At 49.0% G+C, this 12,045-nt stretch overlaps 1 protein-coding gene across 2 annotated transcripts; it reads right to left on the reverse strand.

The window, feature by feature from the left end:
* Positions 1 to 898: 898 nt before the first annotated feature.
* Positions 899 to 5,784, reverse strand: Chp2 (calcineurin like EF-hand protein 2). 2 transcript variants are annotated; one of them, XM_047533779.1, is made up of 7 exons: positions 5,547 to 5,784; positions 4,869 to 4,941; positions 4,703 to 4,783; positions 4,457 to 4,584; positions 4,246 to 4,307; positions 3,477 to 3,599; positions 899 to 3,260 (listed from the first exon to the last, which is right to left on the reverse strand). In XM_047533779.1, exons 1-7 carry the CDS (start codon positions 5,611 to 5,613, stop codon positions 3,207 to 3,209), a joined length of 588 nt encoding a protein of 195 aa, XP_047389735.1. In that variant the 5' UTR covers positions 5,614 to 5,784; the 3' UTR covers positions 899 to 3,206. The 2 variants fall into 2 exon arrangements, with proteins under 2 accessions (XP_047389735.1, XP_047389736.1); XM_047533780.1 differs by lacking the exon at positions 5,547 to 5,784 and adding an exon at positions 5,223 to 5,456.
* Positions 5,785 to 12,045: the final 6,261 nt, after the last annotated feature.

Consider the following 12,045-nt stretch of genomic DNA (forward strand, 5'->3'; position numbering starts at 1 on the left):
TGTGGTCCCAAGTGTTTCCGTTAAGGGCTACCCAGCCTGTGATAGATAAATAATGGCCCAGGGGCAGGTACCATACCATACACCAATGATAATGAGAGTCGTAGGCAAATCAGTGAAGAGTGTCAGCTGCTGCTCAGTGTCATCTGCCCACCCCCCAGAACGATTCATGGGCGTCCCAGTCAGAGTTGACCCCTCACCTGCATGACAGAGCTCTCCAGTCTCCTGAGCCTGGGGTGGGGTGGTGGGGGACAGGGGACTTTCATGTGGAGGGGAGTTAGCTAAAGGAGTCCGGGAGCGCCCTGGGGCCCTCCAGTTACCTGACTGAATAAGGAGCTCGCAGGGCAGATGGGCACAGGATGCATAGGGACACCTTTCTTGGGAGCCTAGGACCCTGCTCAGTGCTTTAGGGATGCTGGAGTCCCTGTAGAAAGAGAGGCACCAGCAGCCTGGCTGGAAGCTTGAGGTCAAATTTGGTCCCTGGGCTCTAGCCCCAGAATCACTTATTGAAGATGATTTCCCAGGAGACTCGGAGTCTTGAATGGAGCCAAAAGTTCTCAACGTCCAATCAGATGAAATCTACCATCAGGGAAAATGAGAAACACTATAATGGAAATGGACAAAGACCAGTTATAAATAATCAATCCCTCACTGGGCCCCGTGGTGCACACCTGTCATTCCCAGCATCTCGGGAGACTGAGGCAGGAGGATCGCGGGTTCAAAACCAGCCTCAGCAATGTAGCGAGGCCCTCAGCAACTTAGTGAGACCCTGTCTCTAAATAAAATATAAAGAAGGACTGGGGATGTGGCCCAGTGGTTGAGAGCCCCTGGGTTTAATCCCTGGTATCAAAAAAGGAATCTCTCAAAATAAATCAATCTCTCTCTCTCTCTCTCTCTCTCTCTCTCTCTCTCTCTCTCTCTCTTCCCTTTTCCTTCCCTCTCTCCACCTCTCTTCTATTTGTCTCTACAGACAAATCTCTCACAGTGCCTGGGGGAAAAATGGCCACTGGGTGACTTTTATTCCCCACCCCTGCCTTTAATTGGGGTCAAAGGCTCAATGAACACCCCTCAATCAGAAAATCCTTGTTCATGTGACATTCCTCTGACAAAAATCACAAAATTCCCCAAGGAATCAAATATCCCTCATCTCTGCCTGCCCCCCAACTATGGGACTCATCTCTCAGATTCCTACTATAATCAAAACATCAAGGTCGGAATGGGGTTAGTATGTCACCCCAGGCAATTCCAGGTTCCTGGGGCCCCAAAGGTTCACAGGCATTTGATGACCTCAAACTTCTTGAAATAAGAAGATGCCGGGAGTTATACAATCCTTTAATGCAGTTCTTCACGCTGTTCCAGAGAGTTCTCCAGCCGCGTGGGAGTGAGAGCTTGTGTTCCAGAAGGTCGGGTACATCCTGAGACCTGGACACATTGAGAGGAGCAGGCCAGTGGGACAGAGAGGGAGGGAAGCTGGACAGGGTGCTTTAACAAGCGGGTGAACACCGCGTGCTACTGGGGACACACCTGGGGATTTCCATGCACAATACGACAGTGTGCCTCCAAATTATCCCACCCGAAAGGTGCAGTAACTGGGTATTTATCTTCCAGTTTCCATCTGTCCTTGGTTAAGAGCTGCACCAGGGGTCATTAACTTCTGGTACCTCCAATCTGCCCAACACACTGGTTAAGGACATGACTATGTCTGGCAAAGACCCCAAGCACAGTATTGCAGGTGCCAGGGGAGGGTCAAAGCCATTGGCACATACAGTAATAGTGAGTGCCAAGCAGGGCGTGGATGTTAAATGTGGGACCATTGGCTCTCCCAGAGGAGAGCCCTGGTCTGTCGCATTGGCCTATACAAATATCCTCACTATTGCCAGTTTCAAGCTGCCCACTTAATGTCACTGAATGCAGAGTCAAAAAGATACTGGTTCTCATGTGTTGAGACAAGTCAGCTCCTGCACATCCCTAAGAGGAACCTGGCTGGGTACTGACAGCAGTTCCTACCGGTACGGCCAGAGCACTGTTAGGTGACTTTGCTATTTCTATTCTGTGATATATCCATGTTTGAACCTCTTGTAACAGGATTACTCTTCAAATCTTATTATTAGTATTTTTTGGGGGGGTACTGGGGATGGAACCCAGGGGCACTCAACTGAGTCACATCCCCAGTCCTTTATTTATTTTTCATTTCACTAAGTTGCTTAGGGCCTCACTCAGTGGCTGAGGCTGACCTTGAACTTGCAATCCTCCTGTCTCGGCCTCCTAAGCCTCTGAGCACTGTGCCCAGATGCTCTTGAAACCTTGGGATAACTTCACACTCTCAGGAAAGTATGTATTGTTTATTGTTTTCTCATCATTTCCCAATCGACCACCCGCCTCTATTATTACACTGTCATGCTTTCATGGAATCAGTGAGAACCTATTTAAGAGGCCAGATTTCAAAGATGCCTGTATTGGGGTCAACCAAACAGTAATGGACGTATCTTGTCTTGCCTGAACAAAAACAACATCAACAGCAACACACACCACACACACACACAATTTTTCCCCTTCTCCTTATAACGGTACTTCATTTTCCAGTAAGCCACCGCCTCTCACCCCATCCTGCATCTTCAAACCTCATTTTCTGTCTCTAGGACTTAGATTATCACACCGGTCTGACCAATTAGAGTCTCTCATTCCCCGACAAGACCCCAGTTGGGGCAATGATACTCTTCCCTTGGAATTACTGGAATAAGGAATCCCTTCCCACTGTGTTACTCGGCTGGAAGGATGCAAGTCTGGAGCCCTGGCAGCCATTCTACGCCCTGAGGAAAGAGCCCTCTGGAGAAGGGTGTCCGCACGGTAGAAAGCTGGGCTGAGAAACGCAGCTGAGAAAACAGCCCTAACACCATTGTGCCCTTGGATGCAGTTGTGTCTGGCGACACATACTGCCAGACTTTTTAATCGTGTGAGCCTGTAAAATCCCTTTTTTGACTTAAGCTGCTTTCAATTGGATTTTCTGTCACTTGCAACCCAACGATGGCAGACTGATTGACAGGTCTGAGATCAAGGGAGCTAAGCTTTAGAATACAGCTTTTCCCCCTTGACCCTGGAGTTCAGTTTAGAAATAAGAATGGCGTATAGAGATCCTGCCTCCGTGAAGGCTGAGGATGAATCCCAAGCAGAGAGTGGTCTGCGTGAGCTAGCCAGAGATGCAGAGGGCGTCACTTGAGGATCCGGATGCTCATTTTTTGTTCGATGTCCATCTTCTCTAAGGACTGCAGAGAGATGGATGCGGTCAAGTCAGAAGTCTTGAATCACAGTCCACTAGGTCCCCAACCTCCTCCCTCAGGGGTCTACGCACTACCCAGAGCCCCATCTTTCCCGGGGAACACCTTATTTTTCTGCTCTTCTTCTATTTTATGTCTCCTGCCCATCACTCCTGGGAACCTGGATCCCCCTCCCCAGGTCCTGAGGAGGTGGGAACACCCGACCTTGGTGAACTCCAGGAAGGACACAGCCCCATCCCCATCCTCATCCGCCTCCTGCACCGTGCGGTCGGTGATGCTTTCCAACTGCTCCTCTGTCACCTGGACGCCGACCATCAGCCGGAGAACCTGCAGGTAGAAGCAGCAGCCGTAAAGGAAAGGCCCAAAGTCTACCATCCCCCAAACTTGGTCCCCCTCACTGCTGAAATTACTACCAGTTTCATAATCGCTCATCCATTTTCCACCCCACTGTCTCCCTTAATCATCCCCCCACTGCTTCACCATCTGATCCCCCAACTAACCCTCACTACTCACCGCAACAAGCAATCCGCCCACACTCCAACCTCATGACCCAAGCTGGGTCCATCTCCAGCTCACTCTCTATCACCACGTGGACACAGCCCAAGAGAGGTGAGCTGTTGCCACCTGGGGCCAGTTGGCCCCTTGCAGTGGGAAGCTACCCTCTCTATTATACAGCACAGAGCAGCATTCCTGACTTGTACCCAAGGCCAGAGGCACGCTGTCTCCAGTGACCACTACCAAAACGTCTCCCAGATATTGAGAATCACCGATTTATTCCTCACCTCCTACCCAATGGCTATCCACTCTGCCTCCCGACTAACCCACCTCCCAACCCGGCTGCTTTCCATTTCCCACCCAAAGTGCCGTCTTCCGCACGTCCCTCGCCCATGGACCGACCATTTCCCCCCATCCTCAGGCAGCCCCGGCCAACCGTCTGGCCCTGCGCCGCACATCTCTTTGGCGCTCTTCCCACCTGCAGCATCTCATGCCTGGAGATCTTTCCATCCTGATCCAGGTCATAGAGTTGGAAGGCGACTGGGAAGAGAGCGGAGTGGGGAAAGGTAGGTGGGTCTTCCCTGTGCTCTTGAAGGGCACCTGGAGGAGCAGGTCCCCAATAGGCCCACAGGGGGAGGGGCGCTTCCCGGGGTCTGGGGTCTCACTTGGGCCAGTCCCCGGACACTCACAGCGAAGTTTGTTCGTTCTGCTGTTGAGGGGTTCGGGTTGCTTGGGGTCTCGGACTCCTGTGTCATCGTCTATAGGTCGAAAATGAGCCAGAACCCTGACAAAGCCTGAGAAATCCACTCGCTGACTCCTGGCGGGCGGGATGGAGTGGAGCAGTGGCCACCGTGGCGAGTCACCTGCCCCCACCTTCCCACCTGCCCCACGCAGGTTTTTCCACCTCCACCGCCCCACCCGCAGCGGGGCCTCACCCATCGGGGAAGAAGCTGTCTATAATTCGGTCCCCCAGCGGGTTGACAGCCAGCGCCCCGATCTGCTGGAGATCCGCGCGGCTGTAAAGTCAAAGTACAAGGCAGGTAGGGCCCAAGGGAGGCGCCTGGAGCGGCTGGGGCGGAGGTCCCCAGGCCAGCCCCTCACCTCAAGTAGCCCTTCTTGCTCCTGTCCAGTGCCCGGAACCGGTGGTAGAGTCGGAGCAGGCTGGCTTGCGAGACTGCGGGAGGGAATGCGGAAGGGTGACCCCGCCGAGGACGCTTGGGACGCGGCTGGACTCCAGCGCCGCGGAGAAGCCTCCAGAAACCCACTCCCGGCGGCCGGGAGCCGCAGGCCAGGGCCCAGCGTTTGCTGGCTGTGGTCCGCATCCCCCGGGCCCGGGGCGGAGCTGACGGGGTTGGAGGGAGCTTGACGAGACCCAGGGAATCGCCGGGTTGGAGGCCCGGGAAGGCCCCCAGCATGGCAGCGCGCGGTTCCCGGAAAGCAAGGGATCAAAGTCACCTCCGTCCATCCGCGGTCAGCTCAGCCTCAGCCTCGATCCAGGTTCGAGGACAACTGATTGCTTGAATGAATCTGGACCCCAAGCCGGTGAACCGGGACCTTCTCCAAACTTGGACTCCGGGACCCCTGAGTGAACGCGCCCTGCGATCCCAGTCGCTTGGGTCCGGGTCTCCCAGCGCCGGAGTCGCGCCCTCCGGACTTGTGGTCATCCCTCCACCAACCCTGCTCTGGAGGCCCCCACGCTGCCCTAAACCTCCTCCAGCCCCGCCCCGCGCCCGGTCTTGCCGGTGTCCCCTCCCCAGCCAGCCGCGCGCGCGCACTCACAGCCGGTCTCCCGCCGAATGTTCTCCACGTCGGGAATGAGAGCGGCGTGGGAGCTGCGGGAGCCCATGGCCGAGCCGGGAGTGGACCCAGGCGGACCCAGGCGTTCCCTCCTCCTGCTCTGGAGGCGCGGCCGCCCAGTGACCCTAGGGCCGAAGGCCAGTGGCCTGGCGAGCAGCCAGGATCCAGAACCCCAGCGTTCCTCGCCTCCCACCTGCGACCCGGACAAATAGAAAACAATACCCGGGGTTGCGGGTCAGAGGGGAGGGTGTGAACAACGGGCTGTTTCAGCCCGTAGATTCTGCTGTCCCCGCGGGCAGAGTCCGAGCGAGCCGGGGCCCCGCCCTCTCCAGCCTCCCTCGAGTCTGCATTCTCACGATCCGCACCAGATAGGCGACCCACCTCCTCCCGCAGGGCGAGGCCCTCCCTGTCCACCCGCTCTGCCGCACAGAGTCCACGTCCTGCTGGGAACCGGGTGGAGGCATTCGCCCCATCCCGGATGACCGGGGTCTGGGGGCAGGTGGATGGGGCAGGGAGAGACCTCAAAGGACCCCAGGAGGGGCTAAGTCAGGAGGGGTCCTGAGGGGCAGGGTGGAGACTCCTTAAGCGGAAAGGGCACTAACCGGATTTGGAGGATTTAGAGCAAATCCCAACCACACCACCTACTCCAGACAGTCAGTGCATCCTGGTTTCATATTTTTTTGTTTCCTCTACACAGTATGATCCCTGCTGTGTAATTGAAGCCAATGTTTTAAGTGCAAATGTATCCCAATTCCTGGCTTCTCCTGAGATCTGACAAGATCTGACAAGATCTGACACCACTAAGCCAGGGCCTGTCCATTTGCTACAGTCCCCACCCAGCCCAAACTTCTGCCTTTTATGTAGTGGAGGCTGCCAAGGAGTTGCCTCTGAACTATCGCTAAACATACTGTGCTGGTCCATTTTCTGTTGCTGTAACTGAATCCCAACGACTGGATAACTTATAAAGAATAGAGGTTTGTTAGGCTCATAGTTCTGAAGACTGGGATGTTCAAGACCAAGCAGCTGCATCTGATGAGGTCCCTCTTGCTGGCGTGGACTCTGCAGAATCTCAAGGCAGCAGAGGCATCGTATGGTAAGATGGGCGTCACATCCCTGTTCAGGTCTCTCCTACTGTTCTGTTAAAGCCACAGACCCATTGGATTCCGGTGCTACTATTAAGGCCTCATTCAAACTTCATTGCCTCCCGAAGGTCCAGCCTCCAAATGCCATGGTCAGATTAAGTTTGCATGCTCTTCATATCTCACAATGAGGATTAAATTTCAACATGAATTCTGGTGGGGACATTCAGACCATAGCACATGCACTTTTTTTTTTTATTTTTTATTATACTTGTAGATGAATAGCATGCCTCTTGTTCACTTGTTCATTTTTATGTGGTGCCAAGGATCAAACCCAGCGCCTCACACGTGCTAGGCAAGCGCTCTGCCACTGAGCTACAGTCCCAGCCCGGGCATCTGCATTCTTAATAGAGGCCCTATTACCCCGAAGGGAGGGGAAGTCTTATATTTTTGTGTACAAAGCACAGATACACATACAGTACAGAAATATACGGTATATTTGGGGTTGTGAAATTTCATGGGGGAGGGGTAATAAAGGAAAAAGATGTCTACAAGAGTTCAGGGGAGGAAGGGAAAATTATTTCTCAAAACTTGAGAAACGTGGTTGTAAAGGGACAAGCACCAGAGTGCCCAGTTCTAAAGCCCTCCCTCATCATAATCACACAAGCTTTCCAGGAGGAGAAAATGCAAGAAGTTCATTACGAGAGTTCACTACAAGAGTTTCTCTCCACTTTGGAGAGAAAGAAGCTGGAGAAACAGTCTGTTTTCCAGCCCAAGGCAGAGGCTTGCCTCAAATGGGCTTTGAACATATTGATCTAAGAAGTGCTTGCTTCTCTCCCAGATACCCCAAGGATTAAGTAACAGGCATAAGAATGCCTGATTCCCTTTCAGACACCCCCCCAGGGACAAAAGCATGTGGAAAACCACACTTCTCCCTGAGTAAGCCCAGCAATCACAGGAGCGCATTCCCCAGAGTCAGGCTGGAAGTGTAGTGTGGGTTGATTGGGAACCAGGAAGGGTCGACTTCCCCGGAAAACTGCAATAATCACCTCTGGCCAACTTGGGATGCTGATTTTGGAAAGGGTTTCTCTTTCTTTGAATCAGCAAAGTAAGTAATGCCAAAGAGTAATTAATGGGCACACACCGTACACAGGGGAAGGACTGTGCTACCCTTTCCTGCTTCACGAATGTAAGTGACGTTAGATCAATTTCAAGGTACACGTGGCCACAGCTCAGGGCATGAAGGAGAGAGAGGCTTTGGGGAAATCTTCTTCTGTAGAATCTATTAGACTAAAATTTATAAATTGTTTTGCCTTTAGGTTATATGAAAGTTGGTAGCCATTCTTGATGAAGCTTCACCTATAAAAATGAACATACAGGAGTAGTTAGAAATCTATAAAACTCTTATGACTCAATAATAAAAAGATAAATGTCACCCAGGCATGGTGGTGCATGCACTCCAATAAAGCCAGCAACTCAGGAGGTTCAGGCAGGAGGATTGCAAGTTTGAGGCCAGCCTGGGCCACTTAGCAAGGTCCTAAGCAACTTTATTCTAGTTGACTTTTTTGCTGCTGCAACTAAAAGACCTGGACAGAACCATTTCAGGGGAGGAAAAGTTTATTTGGGGGTTCACGGTTTCAGAGGTCTCAGTCCATAGACGGCAAACTCCATTCCTCCATTCCTCAGGGTTTGAGTTGAGTCAGGACATCATGGCGGAAGAGTGTGGCAGAGGGAAGCAGTTCACATGATGATCAGAAAGCAGAGAGAGAGGTCTCTATTTTCCAGATACAAAAATATACCCCAGAGCCACACCCACAGTCCCCACCTCCTTCAGATACACCCCACCACTTCAGTTACCTCTCAATCCCTATCAGGGGATTAAATCACTGATTGAGTTAAGACTCTCACAACCCAATCATTTCTCCTCTAAACCTTCTTGCATTGTTTCACACATGAACTTTTGGGGGACACCTCACATCCAAACCTTAACATTCTGCCCCTGGTCCCCAAAAGCTCACAACCATCTCACAATGTAAAATACATTTTGCCCATTTCCGAGAGTCCCCATAGTCTCAACAGTTCTGAGATCACTTAAAGTACAAGTCCACAGTCTTCTCTGAGACTCAAGGCAATCTCTCGTTGTGAGGTCCTGTAAAATGAAAAGCAATTTACGAATATCCAATATATAAAAGTACAGAGTAAACATTTCCATTCACAAAATTATGGGCATAGAAAAAAGGGATAGGACCAAAGCAAGAAAAATCCAGTTGGACAAACAAGTCCTGTAGCTCCATGTCCAGCATCTAGACCACACGATATTGGGATGTTCTCTCCAAATGACATATGTAGTTCCGGCCCTGTGGCCATGCTGGTTGCAGACCAAGTGACCTTCCTGTTGGGTTGTCTCTGCTCAATTCCTGCAGCTTTCCTAGGATGATGTCCCACATTACTGGCATTTCTTAATCTCAGGGGTCTCCACTGCAGCTTCCGCTTCCTCCTCAAATCTCCACACTTAGCTTTCTCAGGGACTCCAACCCTGCTGCACTTTACCTGGCCTTCCAAGCCTTCCTTTGAAATCTTGGTGGAAGCCCCGTGACCCCCTAACTCCAGCAACCTGCTTTCCTGCAGAACCAGCACCACTTGGTTTACACCAAGGTCTGCCACCATCTTGAGCAGCCAAGCTTCCAGGGGCCCTGGCTGCAGCAGCCTCTGAGTATCTGGGCATCTGGGCACATTGAGAAAAACTTCCTAGGCCCCATGGTGCGAGAAGGGTGCCCCACTGGTCTCTTCTCAAAAGAATTTTCACTTTTACTCCCTGGAGCTTGAGATGGGTGTGGTTTTGCCAGCTCCTGAGATGCCCTCAAGTCATCTTTCTTATTGTCTCTCAGCAAAGTCTTTAGTGGTGGTGATGTCTTTAACAACTGCAACTTCCTTAGCCCTAATTTTATTCAGCCTTTCAAGTTCACGTTTTTTCTAAATCTTTTTGCTCTGCTTTCTGCTTCTGATTATTACAATAAACCTGGCTGAAAGCCACCAGCAATATCCATGCTATTCTGCCTAGAAATTTCTCCTGCCAGATTAAGAAGTCCATTGCTTTTTAAAATCAGCCTCACAGAAAGTCTCAGGACATAGGCAAAATTCAGACAGCTTCTTAGCCAGAACATAACAGGAATGGCCTCTAGTCCAGTTACCAATAGTGTCCTCCTTTTCCTCTAAACCCTCTGAAGCCCTGTCTTCACTGTCCACAGTCCTAGTGGCATTCTGGTCTTCCGAGATCCCACCAGAATCAGCCATTAAGCTCTGCTTACAACGACCTAAAGCATTTCCAGTTTGCACTGCTAAACATCTCAAAATTCCTCCCACCAATTCCAAAAAGCTTCTGAATTACATGATCAGGTTAGTCACAGCAACAACCCCACTTCTCAGTACCAATTTCTGTTTTAGTCAACTTTTTCACTGCTATGACTAAAGGACCCAACCAAAACAACTGTAAAGGAGGAAAGGTTAACTTAGGGGCTCAAGACTTCAGAGGTCTCAGGTCATAGACAGCAGGCTCCATTCCTCCATTCCTCGGGATTCAAGGTGAGGCAGGACATCATGGTGGAAGAGTGTGGCAGAAGGAAGCAGCTCACATGGTGATCAGGAAGCAGAGAGAGAGTTTCCAGGCCAGATACAAATATATACCCCAAAGCCACACCCATAATTCCCACTCCTCCAGCCACATCCCACCACTTCGGTTATCACTTTAGATAATCCCTATCAGGGGATTCAATCACCCATTGGTTGGGTTAAGACTCTCAGAACCCAATCATTTCTCCTCTGAATGTTCTCGTATTGTCTCACATGTGAGCTTTTGGGGGACTTCTCACATGTGAGCTTTTGTGGGACACCTCACATCCAAACCATAACAAACTTAGAAAACCCTGTCTCAAAATTAAAAATAAAAAGGGCTGGGTATATGACTCACTGACAAGTGTACCTGCATTCAATCCCCAGTACCAAAAAAGGGTGGGGCATGATCTTTAGTAGACATTTCTTCAAAGAAGATACATGAATGGCCAAATAAATACATGAAAAAATTCTCCATATCAGTAGTCACCAGGGAAATAAAAATCAAACCACAATGAGATACCACTTCACACCTACTATGATGATTACAATTAAAACAAATAAAAACAACAACAGAAAATATCTAGTCTTGAGGAGGATATGGAAAAAAATAGATGCCTCACACATGGCTGGTAGCAATGTAAAATGGCACAGCTGCTGTGGAAAAGAGTTTGAAGTTTTCTCAATAAGTTAAGCAAAACTACCACTTGACCCAGCAATTCCATTGCTAGGTCTATACTCAAAAGAATTGAAAATAAGTGTCCAAACAGAAAACACTCTGTGCATAAATGTTCATGGCAACACTATTCATATTAGTCAATAGACAGAAACTACTCAAATGTCCATCAACCAATGAATGGATAAACAAAATGTGACCTAGCCATGCAAATGGAATATTATTTGACTATACAAAGTAATAAAGTGCTGATATAGATGAACCTGGAAATTATTATGTTAAGTAAAAAAAGATCACACATTATATGTGTTCACAGAAGATCACATATGATTCCATATATATGAAATGTCAAGAATAGGCAAATCTATGAAGACAAAAGTTATTATCAGGATTGTTGAGGGATGGGAAAAAGAGGAAATAACTAAAGAGATGAGATGATGAAAATATTCTAAAATTGACTTGGTGTTGGTGAATATACTAATATCTATTGAATTATATGATTAAAACGAGTGAATTATACGATATGTAAGTTATATCTCTATAAAGCTGTTTCTAAAAAGAATAGCTTGGAAAGTCTAAGAGTAAAAGAAATAAGAGTGAACTTAATCCAACAGATTTTTTTAAAGTATTATAAAGGTACAATCAGTAATGTTGTAAGGGGGCAGGAATAGACAGACAGATAAGAAAAAGACAAGGAAGTCAGAAATAGACCCAAATACATATGGGAATTTGTCATGTGATAAATGTAACATTTTAAATCAGTGGAGAAAATGTGGATTATTTGATAAATGTCATTTGGGACATCTGTCTTTTGGGGAGAAGAATAAAGCTGTACCCCTACCTTCTTATGCCAAAATAAATTCCAAAGGAAATCAAAATCTACATGCAAAACCAAACATAGAATGTATTTAGTTTTAATCTTTAACAGATGGTCTCTCTAAACCTGAAACAGAACATAGAAATCATGGGGAAAGGTGACAATTTGACTACACGACAATGCAAACTTCTGTATAGGCACACGTATGTTCACACACAGGTGCAAACATGAATGAATATACACACAAAAGTGTGTAAACAGAGAGCCAAAAAGACGAACCTGGGAAAACATTCAGTCTCG

This window comes from Sciurus carolinensis, chromosome 18 (genome assembly GCF_902686445.1).
Source record: "Sciurus carolinensis chromosome 18, mSciCar1.2, whole genome shotgun sequence".
Lineage (NCBI taxonomy): Eukaryota > Metazoa > Chordata > Mammalia > Rodentia > Sciuridae > Sciurus > Sciurus carolinensis.